General features: G+C 46.5%; 1 protein-coding gene and 1 long non-coding RNA gene across 4 annotated transcripts in view; one reads left to right on the top strand and one right to left on the bottom strand.

The window, feature by feature from the left end:
* NFIL3 (nuclear factor, interleukin 3 regulated) overlaps positions 1 to 13,435 on the top strand; it is a 16,630-nt gene extending 3,195 nt beyond the window's left edge. For 2 of the 3 annotated variants that reach the window (XM_081802753.1, XM_081802752.1), the window contains exon 2: positions 11,594 to 13,435. In XM_081802753.1, the coding sequence (XP_081658879.1) occupies positions 11,747 to 13,135 (1,389 nt within the window). In that variant the 5' untranslated portion in view covers positions 11,594 to 11,746 and the 3' untranslated portion in view covers positions 13,136 to 13,435. Of the gene's footprint in view, positions 1 to 74; positions 190 to 11,593 lie in introns of those variants that run through there. The other variant, XM_081802751.1, reaches the window with a different exon arrangement.
* LOC145716962 (uncharacterized) overlaps positions 8,760 to 21,068 on the bottom strand; it is a 27,167-nt gene continuing 14,858 nt past the window's right edge. The window contains exon 2 of the long non-coding RNA XR_014139905.1: positions 8,760 to 9,926. This is a non-coding gene — a long non-coding RNA (uncharacterized LOC145716962). The remainder of the gene's footprint in view (positions 9,927 to 21,068) is intronic.

The following is a 21,068-nucleotide window of genomic DNA, read 5'->3' as shown; positions in this document are numbered from 1 at the left end:
GCGGCCACGGCGCCCGCGGACCCGGCGCGCCGCCCGCCTCCCGCGCCGCGCCCTCGCCGCCGCCCGCCGCCGCCCGCCGCCGCCACCCCGGAGGCCCGGCCCGCGCCCCGCGCGCCGCGGGGCCCCGCTCCCGGCCGCCCGCGCTCTCTCCCCGCCGCCCGGGCTCGCCGTCCCGAGAGCAGGAACACGGTAAGCGCTCCGCCCACCGCCGGCCCGGCCCGGCGCCCCGCTCCCCGCCCGCTCCCGGGGCGCGCGGCCGGCGGGCGCGGGGCGCGGGCCGGGCTGTGCGCGGGGCTGGCCGGCGACGGCGGCGAGTGTGCGCGGGGCATTCATTACATAAACTTTTGCTGCCTTGTCAGGAGGGGACTCGCCACCTTAAGGTGGCTGCTTTGATTGCAGCGCCCTCGCGCCGGCACGTAGTCCGGGCTGGCTTGCGCTCCCCCCCGCTGCTGTTGCATAATGTCTCCTGATTTCAGGAAAATTGATGTTTTGGTGGAGCAGAGTGCGGGGGAGGCTGAGCCATCTCGAGCGGGAAGGGCAGCGCTCGCTCCTTTCTCGTCCCTTCTGCGGGGCTTGCGGCGGGGGAGGCGGGGGGCGCGGAGGGGGCTGAGTAAATGGGACTAGTCTTGATTTTCTTGTTGAGAAAAGAGCGTTGGGAGCGTGAACCGTGACGGCATTCCGAGAATGCGTGCGCGGCGTTTGTTTGTGTCAGGGGCTGTGTCTGCACCGACGTCTTCCACCCTGTTTGTCGTCAGCGTGTGTTACCAGCGCCCGGGAAGGTTGTGGGATTTGTCCTTGCGCAGATTGCATAATCTGTCCACCGTGAAATATTGGCTAGGGTTACGGGCAGATGTGGGAATGTGCACGGACGTGTGCAATGATTTGGAAATTTTAGCGCAGCGTTGGATATTAGATCGTTATTTACATCTATACTACGTCAAATAAAAAGATCTATTTCTCAACACTCCTACAAAACATGAAGAATTCCTCGGGTTGTATTCTGATCTTGGATACTCCTGGGGTTCGCCCCTTAGGTGTCCTGAGCTATTATTTTTAAATCAGGGACGAGCCATTGTGGCGTTTACCTCCCTACCTTCTTGATTTTCACGTATTCCATTCCATCAGCCCTTTTTCTCACCTTATTGTCATTGCTTTTTCAGACACGACAAGACAGATCACATAATAGTTTCCTGGAAATGTTGCATTATGTAACTGCCGAATTTGCTGGCAGTCAGCATAGGAAGCGGGAGCTAATTACGTGATTTTATAATCTTGCTACAAAGAAAGTAGGACAATCTCAGCCTTTAAAATGTCACTGTAACAGTTTTTTTTTTTTTTTAAGGGTATTTTAAACAGGAAAGTAGACAACGGGGTAAAGCATTGAGTTAGCTCACGCTGCCGAATGTGTGTCTTTTGCCCTAAATGAAATGTGCGTTCTTCTAAATTTAGCCCTATCACATTTTAACAATTGTGGCCTCGCAGCGCTATTTCTGGTGTTTTCTCCAGGGCTATGTGCAAATACAAGTTCAAGGCCATTTGCTGTAGTTTTAACTCCACGCCTTCGGAGACCTTTGATAAGATTGTATTTTTAGGAAGGCATTTCGCAGAGCCCGGTGATTTGCTGGATGCTGACTCCCATTTATCTTTATAAAGGACACTTTAGGAAAGTGCTGTGTTCCCTGAGAACAGCAGGGGATGGCCAAGTGTCATCTTCTGGTCTTGGCTTTTGTAAATAACAACAGGGAATGAGGTCACAAGTATTTATTTCACATCGTGGGTATTTTTTTTTCTCCAGAGCAGATATGATTTATGGGAAACAGATATAGGTTAGTGGATTGCATTTTTTTTGGTGTAGATTCCCTAGTTTTATTCCTGTATGTATGAATATATAATGTACCCATATTTTAAATTTCTTCCGGCATTCTTAGGTTGTGTAATTATGTGTGAATATATGTATATGATGGTGTGTATATGTCAGATTTTTTTTCCTGACGTAACATTTAAATAACTAAAGAGCAAGGCTTGGGTTTTTTTTTGGGGGGGGGGCGTATTATAGACATTCATCCCTGGAACAAATTATATTACCCCAAATAATTGCAGTTGCTTTCCAACAAGCTAATAGTGCTCCAGGCCCCCTGATGTCAGACCCCGACCTACTTTGGAGCTTGGGCAGGGAGCCCCAGGCCTGCTGGGGAACACGTAGCGCCACCTTCCGATCGCGACTTCCAGGGGCGCGCCCCTCCCGCTTGCGGGCCCTTGGGGGACGGAGGCAGGGGGCTGGGAGGTGGGGGCGGAGCGTGGGGGCCTAGAGTCGGGACCCCCGAGCGCCCTGGGCGGCGCTTGGGCAGGAGCCGCACGGCGGCCTGCGCGCCTCCTCGCCCCCTCCCCACATTCCTTTGTTCTGGCGAGGGGGTCCTGGCAGCGCCGAGGCCCCGCTGCGCCGCCCACCCGGTGGGGGCGGGTCCCGGTGAGGCGCCGCGCTGGGGGCGCGGAGGGACCTGGGCCGGGGAGTGCGGGCGCGCTTTGGGTTCGCCCGGCCGAGGGAGGGGAGAGGAGCGCAGCCGGGGAGGAATGGGAGGGGAGCTGGGGAGGAGCGGGAGGCGCCCAGGGCGAGGCGCAAGGAGAGGGCAGCTGGGCGGCCTGCCTCCTGCCTTTTGCCCGGTGAGCTTCTGAGCAGCGCGGACACCTTTGTTCCAGGAGGCTTCATTGTATTTCGGAGCCAAGCGCTTCTTGATTCGTGAAGTGAGAAAGACTAAGAAAACCTCCAAATGTCAACAGACCACGAACATTGGGGTGGGGACGCTCCAGCATTGATGCTGATGGAAAGGGGCGCCCGGCTTGACTGTGGCCATAGTCGGGTCTTTTTCTCTTTCTTTTCTTTTCTTTTCTTTCTTTCTTTCTTTCTTTTCTTTCTTTCTTTCTTTCTTTCTTTCTTTCTCTCTTTCTTTCTTTCTCTCTTTCTTTCTTTCTCTTTCTTTCTTTCTTTCTCTCTCTCTCTCTTTCTTTTTCTTTCTTTCTCTCTTTCTTCTTTCTTTCCTTTCCTTCTTTTTCTTTTTTTTTATATACCTTTACTTCATGCGGTCAAAGGCTAGAGTAGAAAGAACTTGAATTCCCCGAGTTCAAAATAAAACAAAAATCAAAACGCCCACGTAGACGCCGCTGTCCTACTGTAAGACTACAGTACTTTCATCCTGGCATAAAGACTTCTGAGAGTGTGCTCAGCAACTGGTTTGCAGTGAATTCAGGACGACATCACAGGTGTTCTCTGGCAGTCTGCTTTGTTGAAAAGTTGGTTTCTGTGGGATCACATCCTACATCCGTGCCCCTCAATCAGTTTCTCTCTTGAGCTGCAGGCCACTGTCTGTAGTTAGGGACCAGCTCTGACGGAGTGCTAAGAGTTCAGGCTCAGAAGAGCTGGGCCCTAAGGCCCCAGCCTGTGATTTTGGGAGCTGCTGTGATCTCTGCTGGTGTCCAGAGTAAACTGAGAGAATATGACCCGTCGAGCTGGGTAGTTTTGAGGAGCTCAGTAAACCGTTCCCATATAATTCACCAGGAACCAGATTTTTTTTTTTTAATAAAGGCAGTCACCTTCATTTTTCTCTGCCTAAATCTCTGTCCAATAATAGTAAGGACTGAAGTTTGAGTTAAGCCTATATAATTAAAGATCCTTCTTGGGATACATTTTTGTTCTAATAATGATTACTTTTTTTTCCTCTCTCAAAACTGTGTGCCATTGCGTTCAGTGGTAATTTAAGTTTGAAGTGAATTCTTGACAGTGTTGCGGAGCCTCCGAAATCACTGGGTTAATGTTTGGGGGAAGCGTGGGTAGGAACACAGAGGTGAGTCGGTGGTGGCAGGAATGATGTGACAAGTGCCACACAGCCCTGGCTTTTTCCAGTTCCTTTGACTTCTCTGTGATGGCTCTCCTTGGTCTGATCATCCACATCTCTACACATCTGTGGTCCGAGCCCAGCCGAGGCGGGTTAGACCCCACAGAGGGGCCCTCTGGGAAGGAGAGTGCACAGCCTGTGTGCTTGACAACTAAGGCCGTGTCCTGTGAAACTGCTGATGTTTGGTCTTTTTGATTAATACACAAGATTTCATCTGTTTGAGCCTTCTACCTGCTGCACAGGGCAGGGCTTCCTTAAGAATCGCGAGAGGCTCAAAAGCCCAGGCACTCGTCATCGGCATTGCCTTGATGCTGCTCATTCTTCAGAAATGAAATGAAGAGCTGATTCTAGCCCCTTAGCCTCCTTGTGCCTGACTCTGTGCTGCCTTCTCTCACCATCCCCATTCTACAGGTGCGGGAGTAGAGGCACAGACAGATGGATTAGCAGCCCAGACCACCAGCCTGAAAACGGGAGGGGGGGCTGTGCTAGTAACATCCCCCCATCTCTCGCCCTCCCCAGAGTGTGAATGCTAGCTCACTGGCGTCTTTGAAACAATTTCCTTTTCTGTGTTAAAGGCTTATCTTTGCGAAGTGCAATTATAACATCAGTGTGATGCAACAACCTGAAAATTAAAAACCCTTTGTTAGAGCGCTTTCCCGTGTTGAGCAACTGCCTGACTCACCCACGGAGTGGATATTTCTAGTTGACCTTGCCTTGGTCCGCAGTCAGCTCCACCAAGTGAATGTGATTGCCGCATGGCATGGAAAAGGTGCAGTCATGTTGCCTCGGCTTTATTTTTACCCGAGCTAAAATCACACATACTTCATTATTTCCATTGTAATCCAGATGGCACTGATGCTGTGAGAAGTTGTTTATTTTTAATTTGTATTGAGGGAATGAGAGCACACTTGGGATTCGATTCAAACTATGACAGAAACAATGTAATTGAAGCTCCTTTAATATGCATTTTTGGGTTTTGTGAGGTGTGCCAGTATTTCACAGGATTAACACATTGTCTGATATCCTGTTATTTTCCTAAGTTGTATTTGAGTTGATTTTTATCCAGATCAGACTCATTGAGAATGTCGAAAGACGTTGACCTTTGATCACAGACATTACATAAGAGTTTTTTCGGTTTCAAAATGAATTTGTATTACCACTACCCCCAATCACCTCTCAAATTTCTTTGCAAATAACTTTCCTGTAGTTAAAAAAAAAAAACAAACCATTTCTCATACGGTTTTAATTAGAGAGCTTAAGCTTGTTTTTATGATACAGTTTAGTGGGGATTTTCTAGATGCCATTCGTAATAATCTGTGCTTTGAGGACTCAGTTTCATTGGAATCAGAATGATCTTTGTATTATAAGCCTTTAGTTATCAGAACATGGTGTCTTTATCAATTAACTCTCCAAGGATCTTAAAGGGCAATTCAATAGCCTTCAAGTAAACCTGAAAACATTTTTTTAAAAATCCGTCCTATTCATAAGGCACGTAGTAAAGTAACTGACATTTGTAATCATCTGCTCACTGGGCAAGAAAGTGAAATTAAAAAGAAGAAATCAAACAGTCAAGCTGAGGAGAACTGGAGTGGGTGGTTCTTCAGTGTACTTAACAAACATTCAAGAACTTTCCCTGCCCTCCCCCCCTCAGCCCTGCACCCACACCATTTCTGCCACCATTCTGCGTGTCGCACGTGCTCTGCTGGTGGGAACCCATGGCAGAATTTCCTGTAACAGTTACTTTGTGATTGTTGGCGTCCCTTAGGATTTCAGATTAGTTGTCAGACTGATACATTATCTTTGGAAGTAGCAAGGAAACTAGTGGTCCCCACTTTGAGTGACTGCAGCTTTTTAAAAATGCTTTACTATTCCTCTCCCCCCTACCCCCCATACCCAGATTCTTCTCCCTCTTCAGTGAGGGTGTGGCTGGTCTTTCCTTCTCCAGCCGTGCAGTTGTTTCTTTGTGTTAGCATCTTTGCCCTTCCTGCACACAGTCTTCCGAATATTTCCATGGTGCGCCGTAGGTTATAAACACAGTCCTCTTATAAAAGAGTGTCAAATTATACTGTTTCATATTTCAGTTCCTTAAGTTCTATCAGTGCTATCACCAAATGCAATGTTGTCATATTTGTTAAGATTGAATCTAATTTTTAAGTGGTCCTTTGTTGAGGATGAGACATCAGTGTGATGCAACAACCTGAAAATTAAAATTAAAGAGAGAACAAGAAACTTGAAATATTTTCACATAGCATAAACTTGATCAGATTTTGACACATTTATTTACAAATTTGCCCAAATAGAAAACGTAGGTTAATTTGTTGCTATGATAGGACAGACTTTGGCAAAGCATGAGACTCACTCACTGTATGTGTGTGTTCATATCTGGATCACGTACACATTTCTCTCTAACATTAGGGTTAAAGTCTGTGTTACTAGAGATAGAAATCTCTTATTGAACGGGAGGCACTTCATTGGTAATTAGAGAGGTTTAGCATAGTTTTATTAATTTAAAAAGCCTTTGGGGCACCTGGCTGGCTCAGTTGGTGGAGCATGTGACTCTTGATCTTGGGGTCGTGAGTTCCAGCCCCACGCTGGGCATAGAGATTACTTTAAAAAATAAAAGCCTTTAATTTTTTAGCCTGATGAGAAAATCCCCTTGCGAGTTCAATGCTCCCTGGGTTTTTTCACACACACCCCCATCCCCCTTGACTGTACATGCGTATTCCTTTCCTGTTTTAACTCTGCTTTTAAGTACTGGATTTTATTCTTACCCATGAACAGAAGTAAAGCGTTTTATTGAAACAGTCATGTCATCAACTGTTAACCCTACCACGAGAAATGTAGGTTGACATTTTGCTAGTTTTAATAGTTTAAAGAACTGTGAATTAATTAACTTTGCTTATTTTTCACCGAAATGACATGTTATCTCAAAAACAAGCAGCTCTCTACTTAGTGGAGAGATAGTTTACAATTTAACATAAAATGATTTTTTTTTTCTTTAATGGTATCTATACTGTGCCTCTGAGGGAATAAATGGCATATCCAGAGAGTGGAGGACAATGAGATAGTTCTATTTCAAAAATGCTTCCCAAATATGGAGCACTTCAAATAGTATCTCATCTTGTGTAAATTTTTAAATCAAAATATGTAATACAAGCTATTTGCAAGAAGACTTCCCCTTTGAAGGAGCATTAATAACAAACTTTTCTCATAGTAGACTATTTAATGTCTAAACTATTGGTAGGATTTTAGATGCTGGAGACGAAATGTTCCTTCTTGTTTCGGAGAGAGTTTGAATTGCCAGCCACGGTTCTTCTGGGAGGTGCGCCGGGGGCCGGGACGGGTGCAGGTCTGTCTCCGTAAGCGGAAGTAACCATGTCACTCCTCGAGGAGGAATTTGGTGGAGACTTACAGGTTGTGAACTTGTATTCTTTTTTAAACTTTTTTAAGCCAAATTATAATCTTAATTAAAGATCACGTTTAGGTCATCTGACTTGAATACACATGACAGCTCAGCGTTTACAAAACCTAACTCCCGCCTGTGGAAGTGGTGTAACGTACTCTGAGAAAGCATGAATTAGAGACAGTGGCCGCGTTAGGGACGGGAAGATACATTGGCTGGAATGTGGTGTCTCCGGCTCTTCGATTTCTTTCTATTCGTGTTCTTCTGAAGCAGCCCTGTTATCTAACGGGAGTGGTGAGGCTGACCACGCCGAACATGCCAGCGTCACAGAGCCGGCAGGAAGGGACAGTTGCCCGAGAAAGGAAATGGAAGGGGTGCTGCAGTTTAGTGCAAAGCGTGACGCAGAGGCGACGTGGGCGTTAAGTCAATCCGAAGGGAAAACACAGTTTGGAAGAGAGTCGTTAGTTGAGCATAAACACCGATGTGTCAGAAGGCCATGTAAACCACGTTAGCACTTCCTTTGAGTTCACTGTCAGGGGACACGACTAGTTTCTGAGGTCCACCTCTGCCCTTCAGCACTGTGTGATCTTGGGAAAGTCACTCAGTCTCTCTGTGTTTCAACTGCCCACCTCCCCTCCATGTTGAAAAGGGATACTTTCTGGTTTTGTACCAAAAAATCACAGGATCCAATGCCCCTGGCCGTCGTTTTTCTTTTCCCCTATTTTAGCACATAGGATTGCCAGGAGATTAAAATTTTAGCAGAGATAAGAGTTTAGAATGTTTTTGTAATTCATTAAATACTCTTGGGATATAAAACAACAGCCAAAGAGGCTGGAGGAAGGTTCCAGGTGCTACCTCTGTTGCCTTAAGGAAGTTCTGGCCACCTCTGGTGGTGCCTTACTACCGCAAGACTAACGTAGTGAATGGGTGTGTATTACTCAGAAATGGGAGTGATCCAGAAGAGGAACTGGGCATACACCAGAACAACCCCGTGCAGGCGTCAGAGAGGGTGCTGGTAGGGGAGTTGGACTTGGATCTGGGCTGCAGCTGAGCTCTGCTGGTTAGCCAGCTGGGGGGCACGGGGCAGGTCACTGGACTCCTCTGAGCCTTTTCTGTTTTGAAAACCCTTGTCGTGAGGCCAGGCTCTCTGTGTGGTAAGTGTTCAGTAAACAGCCCCTGTTGGGATTGCTTGTGTTGTTGTCACCATAAAGAAACCAGCAGAGGGGCTAGAAAGGATGTGCTGGGTGACCCAGTCCCCATGCTGCCGGCGCCCGTCACGCGGGCCTCCCCTAGCGCTGGGTTCTCCGGTCGGGCTCCCGCAGGAGACCAGGACTTCCTTGACTCCTGAGTTTGGTTTTCCCTCCTCCCTCTTTATGTGCCCCCAGTCTGGCTCAGTGCCTGGTCCACAGTAGGCACTCCACATTCCGTGTTGAATAAATCAGTTAATGAATAAGAGAAGCTCTCTGTTAACAAGTAAAATGTCTTTTTTTAGAATTTACGTAATAACATTCAGTTAAAAAAAACTATCAGAAAGTGTTTCATTTACAAAACTCTCTTAGATAAGGCAAATGAGTGACTGCCGATCAGATGTCGGACACCTCTATGTTCAGTTTGTTGCTAGGACACAAAGACAATACTTTGCACCCTGAAAAAAATTACATACTAGTTGGATGTACAAAACAAACCTGCAGAAAGACAGTGTAGAAATCAGCACCTTTCTCTGCATTATCTCACACGCATGATAAACTTTTTTTCCAACACTGCAAGATTACTTGATAAAAAATATTACAGAAGATACTCTTAAGATAGTAGGTGGTGATTTGCCAGTGAGTCAGAGAGACAATTAGTATTTGCAGATGAGGGAAGACTCCCAGATTCTAGTACATGTAGTAAAATTCACATAGGAAGAAGCTTAAAAAGAAAGGAGACTTCCTGTAGGTTTTGAATGTACCGAGGAAGTTCTAGAGATGACAGAGTGGACACGTAGTGCTTAGACGGCGAGAAGAGAGGGGTCAAAGAGATGCTAAGACAAGGGGGATACTTTTGTTAGATGGAGTGGGACAGTGTCCTCCACACAGTGTGGTGAGAGCAGCCCCCCACTCTGGAGGCTCCTGGCACATGCAGCCTTTGGACCAGGAGGCTGAAAAGTCCCAACGCCCTGGTAGATTTGAAATGATGAAAATGGGTGAGAAATGATGAAATAAGGAAAAGTTTAGGAAGAGTAACTAAGGCAGAATGGTGGGGCATTTCAAAAGCATAACTGAAAACTGGGGAGGCAAACGTTAAAAGAATGTGACTTTTTTTTTAAAAGGAGGGGACACATTTTAAAATGCAGGGGAAAGAGTGAGTCTCTGGTGGAAAATGTACCCAGAATAATAGTGTTCAAGGAACTATATGATGTTTAAAAAAATCAATAGTACCCGAGGAGCTGGTGGAGGTTTGAAGGGCATCCCCCCAAAAAAAGATCAGTGCCGCAGTCCTCCAGCTGCTGGAAGTTTGACTCTTTGCCTCAACACTCAGTTGACTTTGGTGGTGGGGGACTTGACCGAGCTGGGGAACAGAAATCTTTACTAGCAGTGAAGAGTCCATTGATATGTAGAGGAAAGATGGATTTTCGTGTCAGAAGACGAAACCTGAGTGGGAATATAGAAAGCAGTGTTGTTACACTAAGTGATAACTGGAAAGATTCCCTTTTTACACCATCACTGCCTACTGTGCAGACTCCTTGCGTTCACGTCGTGTTATCAAAAACAAACAGAAACTTGGTGTTATTAATCATGGATTTTGCTTAGTCACAACTGCCTGTTTCCATGTTGGCTCAGCTTGATGGACAAAAATGTGGCATTAAACCTTACTCTTTATGATCCTGAAATTATTACATCATTTCTTCTGTTCCTTCTGGAAAAGGCGCAAGAAGCTGGCAGGCTTTTCCAGCTGATAAAATTAAACTTCACTTCATTAGTCATTACAAAACTATGCACAAGAAAGGGAGAGTGATGTAAAACAAAAACATTAAATCTTTTTAATGTGGCAGGAGAGAGTGCCATATGCAGATAGCACTGAAGGAACGGTGGTCTCCTTTATGAAAGTATTACCTACTGGAAAATCAGGCAGAGAAGCCCTGTCGAGAAGCACAGTTGGGTCCAAAAACCACCACAAAAAGATTGTTATTGGAATCTAATATGGGTTTATTACCTCATGTCAAGCCAAATTCAGATTATAAATATCTCATCAGCAGAAAAGGAAGCTAGCTGATGGTTCTATTTTTGAGGGTTTTTTTATATTTTGTTTGAAACTAATTAGTAAAATGGAAAGAAATTCTTTCCATAATTACATTCTCTGGGTTTAAAATAATTTTAAGTTTCAAAAATGCACTCTACTTAAAAAAAAAAAAAAAGGTCCCTTTGAATAGGAACTGTATATTTTAGTCCCAAACTACTGCATAAATGAAATCTATTGGGGCAGACTTTTCAGGACCCCCCCCCCAAAAAAAAGCACCTTGGGCGCTTCAATTTTAAGTGGATGTTTGATAAATCAATTTGAAGGAACCAGAAAAAAGAAGGAACATACCTAATGTCATAGCACAGATGCATCAGAAGATATGGCTCTATTGAGAGGAGTCCCGTACATCCAGGTGTGCCGAGCCACCTGGCAGAATGCAGTCAGGAATGTGATGGACAGGTGTGTGTCCACATTAGAGTCAGATCAAAACAACCACGACTCGGTTGTTTGTGTGGCTTTTATTTTCATTTTTGTGAAAATACAGAGTTCGCTTTAGAGTATATTTTATTCCATGTAATTGCAGAATTTGTGTATGGGTATGAGAGTTTACCTGGGGAAGTTCCTTTGAAGGGGGGTGAGTGTGTTTGCTCTGCAGTGATGTAAATGTCACCCAAAATTATTCAGAAGCACCATGATATGCAAGTACCATTTAAAACTTAACCAACCAGAGGCGATCTGTCATTTCCTTCCCGGGATGTCTTGTCTCTGTGTACCCAGCCCCCCACCATTTCTGATCCTGAAACAGCCTTCCTCTGTTTCTGCCTGGGCACGTGTGGTTTTGCTCCCAGTGTCCTGGCCCACGTGGCACTCTGCTGAGTGGTCTCACTGGGGACTTGTCCTCTGCAGCTTACAGCACAGGCATTTGGGCCCCTATCTCCTTTTCCCGATGGCAGCCTCTTTGAAGGGAAGGGCTATGTCTTGTTCAGACCTGTGTGTCCTCCATGCTTAGCGTAGCTCCTCGTGCGTAATTGGCAATAAATATTTACCCAGTGGATAACGCTCTTCTCCTGTATTGCAGGGAACCTACGAGGAAGACCCCTACTCCATTCAGTAAGAGGAGCCAGCGAGATTCATTCCGGACAGCAGAACGGAAGAGAGAACATTGATGGCTTTCCCACCGCAGTTTTTAAAGCATTTGTGAATACTGGGGAAGGAATCTGTCCTGATTCTGATGCAGCTGAGAAAAATGCAGACCATCAAGAAGGAGCAGGCATCCCTGGATGCTGGCAGCGGTGTGGACAAGATGATGGTGCTGAACTCTGCGCTGACCGAGGTCTCAGAAGACTTGACAGGGGGTGAAGAGCTGCTTCTGAATGAAGGCAGCGTCGGGAAGAGCAAATCTTCCGCGTGTCGGAGGAAACGGGAATTCATTCCCGATGAAAAGAAGGATGCCATGTATTGGGAAAAGAGGCGGAAAAATAACGAAGCCGCGAAGAGGTCTCGGGAGAAACGTCGACTGAATGACCTGGTTTTGGAGAACAAACTGATTGCCCTGGGAGAAGAAAACGCCACTTTAAAAGCTGAGCTGCTCTCCCTAAAATTAAAGTTTGGTTTAATTAGCTCCACGGCCTATGCCCAAGAGATTCAGAAACTCAGTCACTCTACTGCTGTGTACTTCCAAGACTACCAGGCGTCCAAGTCCAGCACTGGCCCCTTTGTGGATGAGCACGAGCCCTCGATGGTGACGAGCGGCTGCATTTCTGTCATCAAGCACTCCCCGCAGGCCTCCCTGTCCGATGTTTCCGAAGTGTCCTCGCTGGAACGTTCACAGGATGGGGCTGTGCAGGGTGGTTGTGGGAGCCCCGAGAGCAAGTTCCAGGCCATCAAGCAAGAGCCTGTGGAACTGGAGAGCTACGCGAGGGAGCCTGGTGATGAGCGGGGCGCCTACCGGGCCTCTGTGTATCAGAACCTCATGGGGACCGCGTTCCCCAGCTACTCCCACTCTCCGCCTCTGCTGCAGGTCACCCGGTCCTCCAGCAACTCCCCCAGGACGTCGGAGACAGATGACGGCACGGTGGGGAAGTCATCCGACGGAGAAGATGAGCAGCAGGTTCCCAAGGGCCCCATCCATTCTCCTGTGGAGCTTCAGCGTGGCCACGCCACCACGGTGAAGGTCCCAGAAGTGAACTCCTCCGCCTTGCCGCACAAGCTCCGCATTAAAGCCAAAGCCATGCAGATCAAAGTAGAAGCGTTTGATCACGAGTTTGACGCCGCACCGAAACCGGCCTCGCCTATGGACGGGACGCCCAAGAGACACTTCGAACTCGAGAAGCATACTGCCCCAAGTATGGTACATTCTGCCCTCACCCCTTTTTCAGTGCAGGTGACTAATATTCAAGATTGGTCTCTCAAATCGGAACACTGGCATCCAAAAGAACTTAATGGCAAAACTCAGAATAGCTTCAAAACTGGAGTTGTGGAAATGCAAGACAGTGGCTACAAAGTGTCTGACCCAGAGAATTTGTTTCTGAAGCAGGGGATAGCAAACTTATCTGCAGAGGTGGTTTCACTGAAGAGACTCATAGCCACACACCAAATCTCTGCTTCGGACTCTGGGTGAATTACTACTGAAAAGCTCTGGGTCTTTAGAAAGCCGTCATTTGCAATAGATGAGTACGTTTTGTATTAGGCTGAATTTTCACTGGACCCGTGATGTCATTCCACTGTAATGTTGACACATTGTCTGCTGGGTGTCTTTTTGTGCACAAATTATTATGGAAATTAGATCGTGTTATCACTCTGCCTTCTGTATAGTAAAATAGTCCATGCAAAGCCTGTATATATTGAACATTATTTTTGTTGTTCTATTATAAAGCGTGTCAGTTACCAGTTTCAATAAAGGATTGGTGACAAACACAGACTTCTGCTCCATTGCACTTGATTTTATGGGGGGAAAAAAAGCAATTTGAGTTCTAAAAGTGGATATTAAAATATTCCATGTTTTACTCATTCAGGGGAGTTTTCTCCCCTGTGTTAGGGAGAGCCGAAATGTAAGTTCAGCACATAACTTGTTTTTCTTCTAGTTTGGCCTGGGCTATAGTAAGTTTGGAAACTTTACAAAGAGAGGACAAAAAAAATAATAATGACTTTTCTTGCATTTGAGACTAATTTACTAAATTACTCCCCATTATCTCTTATTTTTCTTTAAGCTTAAGTTTTCTGTGGGTTTTTGTTGTTGTTGTTTTAAGTAGAAAAATCCAAGTTGTCTGTCATCAGCCTCTCTTGGGTCATCTCTTTTTTTGAGTATGACACATTCATGTGGATGCTTGAGTCACTGACCCACTTTATTAATTAGAGGTTCTTTTAAAAAAGAGTGTCTAGGGGCGCCTGAGTGGCTCAGTTGGTTGAGCGACTGCCTTCGGCTCAGGTCATGATCCTGGAGTCCCGGGATCGAGTCCCGCATCGGGCTCCCTGCTTGGCGGGGAGTCTGCTTCTCCCTCTGACCCTCCTCCCTCTCATGCTCTCTGTCTCTCAAAAAAAAGAAAGAGTGTCTAAAGACTAAGGATGAAGTCATTTTCATGGTATTCTAAATCTTGACTTTACAGTTCTTGACTATAACAATCTAGGGAATTAAGCTAGTGAAATTCCATTTTTATTTAATTTCCAAAATTTCAGGAACACATCAGCTATCCCATTCCAGCAAGTATAGTCTGAGTATGCATCATGACTTGTTATTTCTACTTGGCCAGTGATGAATATAAATAGTAGCTCAATAGTAGAAACTGTAATGCAGAAGCCCACAAGAAAGCGTCATTCTAAGTCACTTAACGCTAAGACAGCTACTGATGATTCGTCCAGCCTCTGCAGTTGCCCTGTGCAAGTAGGTGTGGTGGGACCCAATGTCTCCTGTTGCAGGGTGGGACTGGCCGCGGGTGGGGTGGGAGGGGCGGGCGGATGCTGGTTAAGCCCAGCCTTCTCCAAAGCTACCGTCCTCACGAAGGCCCTCTCCAGATCCAGCTCTTTCCCACTGACCTCCCTCCTGTTCTGCAGAGTGTGGAGGGGCTTGAGGCTCACGGGACGTGTGCAGACTTAACCCTCACTCTGCTCGCTGCCCCTGTGTCATGGTGCCTCCCGGGAGGGGCCTGATTGTAACACCCCATTTACAGGGCTGCGGTCTTTTTGGCTGACTGGTTTGAACAAAAGCTTACTCCTTTGTATTTTTAAAAGTGGCCCTTTGAGTTAAAGGGCCACATACATGCTCTCTACTCTGTCCTTTTGGTCACGGTGACCTTTTGGTCAGTTTTCTCTCTGACATTTCCTGGCTTGTAGAGAAATGTGGTTTCTTCTCAGCCCTTGGCCTTCTCTCTTCATATTTTATCAGTGACTGGGTAAGGCCCAGAGGCAAACCCATCTCATTTCAAATGTTACAAAGCACAGGAGGACTAAAATATTGCATGGGGGTCAGGACCCCCCATGCAATAGAATGGGTGAAATGAACCCAACCTGGATATAGTAGGGATACCATGTAAAGTCAGATTCCTATATTAAATGGGAAAAAAAAAATGCCATCCAAGTTCACAACTGGGAGGAAAAAAATACAGTAAGTACATGGGGAGGGGGTGGGGCTCTAGTTTCCTCCTTGCTATGAGTCAGCTCTCAATAGATGTTGGTTGTGTCCATACAAACAGTGTCCAAACACGAAGACGCCTGTCCTGTTGCATAGGGTGGACAAGTTGAGGTACAAGAGGAAACGCTCCAAAGGAACCTAGCAGACGTGTCAGATCTCACAGCCATGAACCAGAAGATACTAAGAAAACTGACAAATTGCCCCGAAAAGAGGTGAACCATCTATACTGTGTGGTGCTGGAAGGGAGAATAAGAACAGGCAGATGAGAGCAAGAAAGGTAAGTCTGGGGCGCCTGGCTGGCTCAGTCGGAAGAGCTTTCGACTCTTGGTCTCTGGGTCACGAGTTCGAGCCCCGTGATGGCGGTAGAGAGCACTTAAATAAATAAACTTAAAAAATATGTATTTAAAAAGAAAGGTAAGTCTGAGTTACTTTAAGGAAGAAGCAGGCATCTGTCAGAGCAGTGCGGGAGCGAAGTGGCCTGCCTGAGGCCCCAGAACTTCCACAGTAATTGCTAGTAGGAGCCGTCAGGGTGAATATTTGCATTTAAACATGATTGGATGCCTTTTTCCTCCATCATCTTGCCTTATAATTTCAGGGATCTAAGATGTAGTCAGAATGATGTATAGAATGTTACTCCTTAAAAATAAAAGTGGCATAAACAAGCAGTTCCACACTCACCAGGACCAAAGAACTATCATGTAAATACACTGACACCTACATCATTGCGTGCGGGGAAACGTGACCACCTCTCCCTCCCACTCACAGAGCTCAAAATCATATAAAATGCCCGTATGCCAAATAAACCTGCAACTGTACCCAGCAAATAAGAATGAGAAGGCTCAGAACAGCCCAATTCCCAAGCATTCCCAGGAAGATGGTGCTCAGGTAGGGCTTGATGGGGAGGAAGCTGTGAAAGCCCAGAGTCCCCACCGCAGCCCCAGGCACCACAGAGGGAGGGGAGCCCGCTGACCAGCCGTGGGGTCCGTGGGGACACGGCCGCAGGAGCAGACCTGCCCAGGAGGAGGGCCCACAGGCAGGGCATCGCCTGGCAGTGATGGCCGGTGCATGTGTCCCCGAAGGGGCCCACCTAGCGGCACGTCCCCTTCCCCTGCCGTGTGCAACAGTATCTCATTAGTTCCCACGCCCGTTTTAGGCGGGAGGAGACTGAGACTCTCAGCGGCCAGCACCAGTCCGCCCGCCACCAGGCGAGGGGGGGCCAGTGAACCCCATGTGGCACTTCAGTCCGTGCCCAGGGGCAGCCCCGCGAGATGAGCAGGAGCGTCTCTGAGCTGCAGGAGCAAAGCGGGGAATCTGAGAATGGTCCAGCTTGTTAAGTGGCTTTTGTCTGTGGATGAGGAAGGCTGCTGCGGAAACATCTCCTTTTCTGCTGCATAACCGTTGGGGGAGAACTATTTTGCTTTTCTTCAAGGGTCAACTATTCCCACAGAAAAGCAGCTAACACCTGTGTAGTTTTCCCACACGCACATCCACAGGCATGTTCACACTCATGTCCACATGCACGTCCACAGGCATGTCCACACTCATGTCCACGTGCATGTCCACAGGCATGTCCACACTCATGTCCACGTGCATGTTCACACTCATGTCCACGTGCACGTCCACACGCATGTCCACACTCATGTCCACACGCATGAACTCTTCCGAAGTCCAGTCACCTTCTTGGCACACAGTTATTATCCATTACAAACTTCTTTTAAAATCGTGTTAAGTCAAAAAAAACACTGGTAGCTATTAAACTTATTTTTGAAAACCAGAAATTATCCCTCAGAAGTGAGAATCATTGGCAGCACTTTCTTGGTTTTTGTTTTCATGTGATTTTAGGGGCAGGGATTGGGGGCTGTTGAGGAAGTAGTATAATTGTTGGAGTGATTTGAACAGGGTCCCCCAAGCTACGTGCACTAGGAAAACTTAAATAGGAAAAACTTGCCAGGGATGTGAGATCTGGGGACTCAACATGCCCAGGAGGCCAGAGAAATAAGAGAAAATTCACGATTATAAACTGTAGTGAATGGTCATGTCTTCCAGGCAGGTGAGGTGAGATATGATGGGTTTGAAGGCGTTGGCCGTATTTTCCATGGAGCTAGCTTGTACTGATCTGAACGGACATGAGGAAGAGGTCAACGGAGAACTAGTGGAGCTAAGCAGTAGAAATCCAGGCTAGGGAGAGCAAGCACTTACCGCCTCTGTGTCGTCATGCTAGGGGCCACCTAGGAGTGATCATGTTGTTGAGCGGATATACTAAATACGCTAAGTAGCCCACTGCCATGTCTGCTCTCTCTGATCTGTCAGTCTTCCCCCCTTGAGAAGGAAAAGGTTACTGTGGGGAAAGTGCTTGACTAAAGTCCAAGGTTCTGGGGCTCCAGAGCAAGGCCCCTTTGGAAATGCACATGGATGAAACCCTGAGGATGGGGTAGAGGGGACAGCAAGTCTTATGGCCGGGGGCACAGCAAAGGAGACGAGGAAGGAGCAGCCCCAGAATGGACCACCCTTGAAGTAAGCAGATGGTTCAGTGTAACCAGGTTAAAACTCTTAACAGCAGTGCCTGATTTCCCGTGAGACAGGGAACTTTCTCTTTGAGAAAATAACTTCTGGTTTGCTGCTGGGGTCCCAGGAGGGCCCTAAAAACAGTGGCAGCACAGGTCCAGGACCCCGAGAGAAAGAGGCAGGTGCTTTGCAGAGAAGGTGCGAGGAGATGGGGGTGGCAGCTTGGGGCACCGCCTTTGACAGGAAGGGGATAGGAACTAAAGAGAACGGAAGGAGGGGCCGGAGGCCCAGGAAGGTCACTGATGAACATATGGTAGAAACACTTCTCCATGTCCTCCTCAAATCGACAGTAAGTCCTACAGGCTCTCCAGTGCTTTGTGTGAGTGGATTTTTGATTGTTTGCTGACTTTACATCTGGGGCAGTGTTCTGCACAGCCAGGCAGCTCACCTGGGGGCAGGCACCAAAGGGGATGCTGAAGGTGGATGCCCCAGAAACCTGAAGAATCTGGAAGGGGTTCTGGACCTTGACCACCCAGGCAGCTGAGGCTCGGAGGCCACCTCCTCTGGGCCTGGAGGTTAGGGAGGCCCCTCCAATCCTCAATAAATACGAATTGCCTACGGGTACCCAGTTTTGTGCGGCATGCTGTTGGGGAAACAGAACATAAAGATACAATATCTCCTTTTGAGTTTTGAATTTGCTTGAGGAGGAAAGACTAAAACTCTGAACCACGGAGAGGTAGAACGCGTGGGAAAGAGCAGGCTAAGGAAAAAGCTCGGAACACACACAGCAGTCATGGTGTGGACCTGAGGGGCATCTCAGCAAGAGAAGTTGGCTGGAGGCGGGAGAGAGCTCAGCCGACAGCAAGAGCAGAGAGCAGTGGTCTTCCACCATGGGGGAAGCACGAAGGTATGCTGCATCCCCAGAGAAGTGAATTCCTTTAGAAGATTGCTCAGACAAAATTCAGAAGTAGACCCAGTTGTCAAAGGACCTTGAATCCCAGGCTGCAGAAATTGCCCAGAATCACTTGGGGAGTGGCTGTAGGAAATGTCGTCTCATGACCCACTGCTGAAAGATGGGGAAGGGCAGGAGAGGGGAGGGTGGGGTGAATCTGGGACGGGTGCATGGCCGGTGCGTAATGGTGGGAAGGATGCTGTGCATAGACACACAAGCAGAAGGTGCCTGTGGGGACAGCAGATCTGGAAGCTGCATTCGGAGTTTTCTGCCCGAACTCACGGGAATTGTTTTGCCTTGGGAGTGCAGCTGGACACAGTTGGACTCTCGAGTGAGCACACATGCATGAGGATATATGGTGCTCTGGGTTCCTGCACAATGTCCCTAATGGTATCTATCCTCTGGGGAGCTCTTCCTATGGCCATCACGGAAACGCAAAGTTACTATGCTGTATTATTAGGGTTCTCCAGAGGAACAGAAGCAACAGGATATGAGGATATCTGTAGATGTAGATATAGAGAGAGACTGAGATTCATTATTTTTTATTTCATTTTTATTATTTATTTTATTTCATATTTATTATATTTTATTTCATTTATTATTAGGTATTTGTTTTTCTATAAAATGAGAACAGCTTGTCTGTAATGGTAATTGTCTCATGCAGTTATGGGGGCTGAGAAGTCCCACGATGTGCTGTCTATAAGCTGGAGGCCCAGGTCTAGCTTTTTAAAAAATGGGTCCATCCATCCATCTACCTATCCATCCATCAACCCAGAGAAAGAGAAGAGAACACATGTACTAAAGTCATTTAAAACATTAGATATTAATAAAGGTTACTGTGTCACATTTTTGGACAAATAAATGTCAAAAGAATTTCCAATATTGTCCTCACATCTTGTAAACATCCTGGGCACCATGACTCCACTTAACGACCACAGCTCTGTGTCAAGGGGCTCAGAGGCAGAGGGCTAATAGCTCTTCATACACTTGATGAACTAATTGGGAATCTCTTTTTAAAATTTTTTCAAAGGTGTATTTGAGGACCTCCACTCAAAGCCCTTAGGTACTTCTGAATTTTAAAGATATATATACATTCCTAGTTATTCTTCCCCCTATTTCTTTTCACCAGCCTGGATTTTATTAGGTAATACAGCATTATTGATATTTTCCAGTTCTGAACTATTTTTGACACCTATCCTATCTTGGCATGGAGGCTGGTTTTTGAAAGTGTCTAAAGACTTGCCTGTTACAAGAGTGGGCAGGAAAGTCATGGATCTGCCCGAGTGTCTTCCATTTAAATAAAGCCAGGGAAAGCCTGCCCCGCACACCAGCGAACAAAGTCTAATGACACAGAAAACTACAGGAAGCTGGGCTTGGAATCCATCACGAGTTGTGTTTACTCCAGGTTCCAGACACCCCCTTATGGAATAGAAGGCCAAAGAATATAAGAGCCCCTTTTAAAAGTGGTAAGTCTGGGGCCCCTGGGTGCCTCAGTCGGTTAAGCGTCTGCCTTCGGCTCAGGTCATGATCCCGGGGGTCCTGGGATCAAGTCCCGCATCGGGCTCCCTGCTCAGCGAGGAGTCTGCTTCTCCCTCTGCCCCTCCCCCTGCTTGTGCTCTCTCTCTTTCTCTCTCTTGTTCAATTTCTCAAATAAATAAAATCTTAAAAAAAAAAGTGGTAAGTCCTCTGAGGGCCGGTGTTCAAATAGGCTTCAGGGAAACAATCACCTATTAAAGTTTTTGTGGAGAACATCTCTGGATTAAACTTGTAAGGAATACCATCTGGCATCTGAACTTAGAGCTTCTTTAAAATTACTACTGACCCCAAAGTCATTCTATTTTGTTATTTTCTGCCTTGGGTTCTGGCAGCCTGTCCAATATTTGTAAGACATTTGTAAGATTCGCCATCTGCTATAGCTCACCACATCCTGGGCTTCTGATGTAATAAAAATATTATTTTAAGAAGTACATTTTTAAACTTCTTATCCCCTTTTTCTGAATGTTTCCTAATGAATCCTTATGAAGCCATTAAGGTAAGTATGATAATTTATTATTAGGTATTTGTTTTTCTATAAAATGAGAACAGCTTGTCTGTAATGGTAACAGAAGCTTCCAGAACATCTGCTTTGAAGTTAACTTCCAAAGGCCTCACGTGGAACAATCTGTTCTCCGTGTACAGGACTCAATCATTGCTCAAGTCCCTGAGAAGCGATGGCACCGAACCAACCACCACTGGTTTGATTTACACTATTTTTAAGCCTTTTTATTTTTGGCAGTAGATATTCTGTTCTTGACAAACACTACTTACTTATACTCCGCCAATATTCCGTCTCTTTGCTAAGACTAAAGATTCAGTCAGAAAGAGATACAATTGACTATATGTAGATATATGGGAATAGATAAATAGGGAATGCATTTATAGTGAATCTTTGAGGTGTTCTTGCCATTTGAGGAACTCCTGCAATGAGTC

The sequence above is a fragment of the Leptonychotes weddellii genome, chromosome 14 (genome assembly GCF_054177405.1).
Source record: "Leptonychotes weddellii isolate Sample4059 chromosome 14, ASM5417740v2, whole genome shotgun sequence".
Classification (NCBI taxonomy): Eukaryota; Metazoa; Chordata; class Mammalia; order Carnivora; family Phocidae; genus Leptonychotes; species Leptonychotes weddellii.
This window is presented reverse-complemented; position numbering and strand designations above follow the sequence as displayed.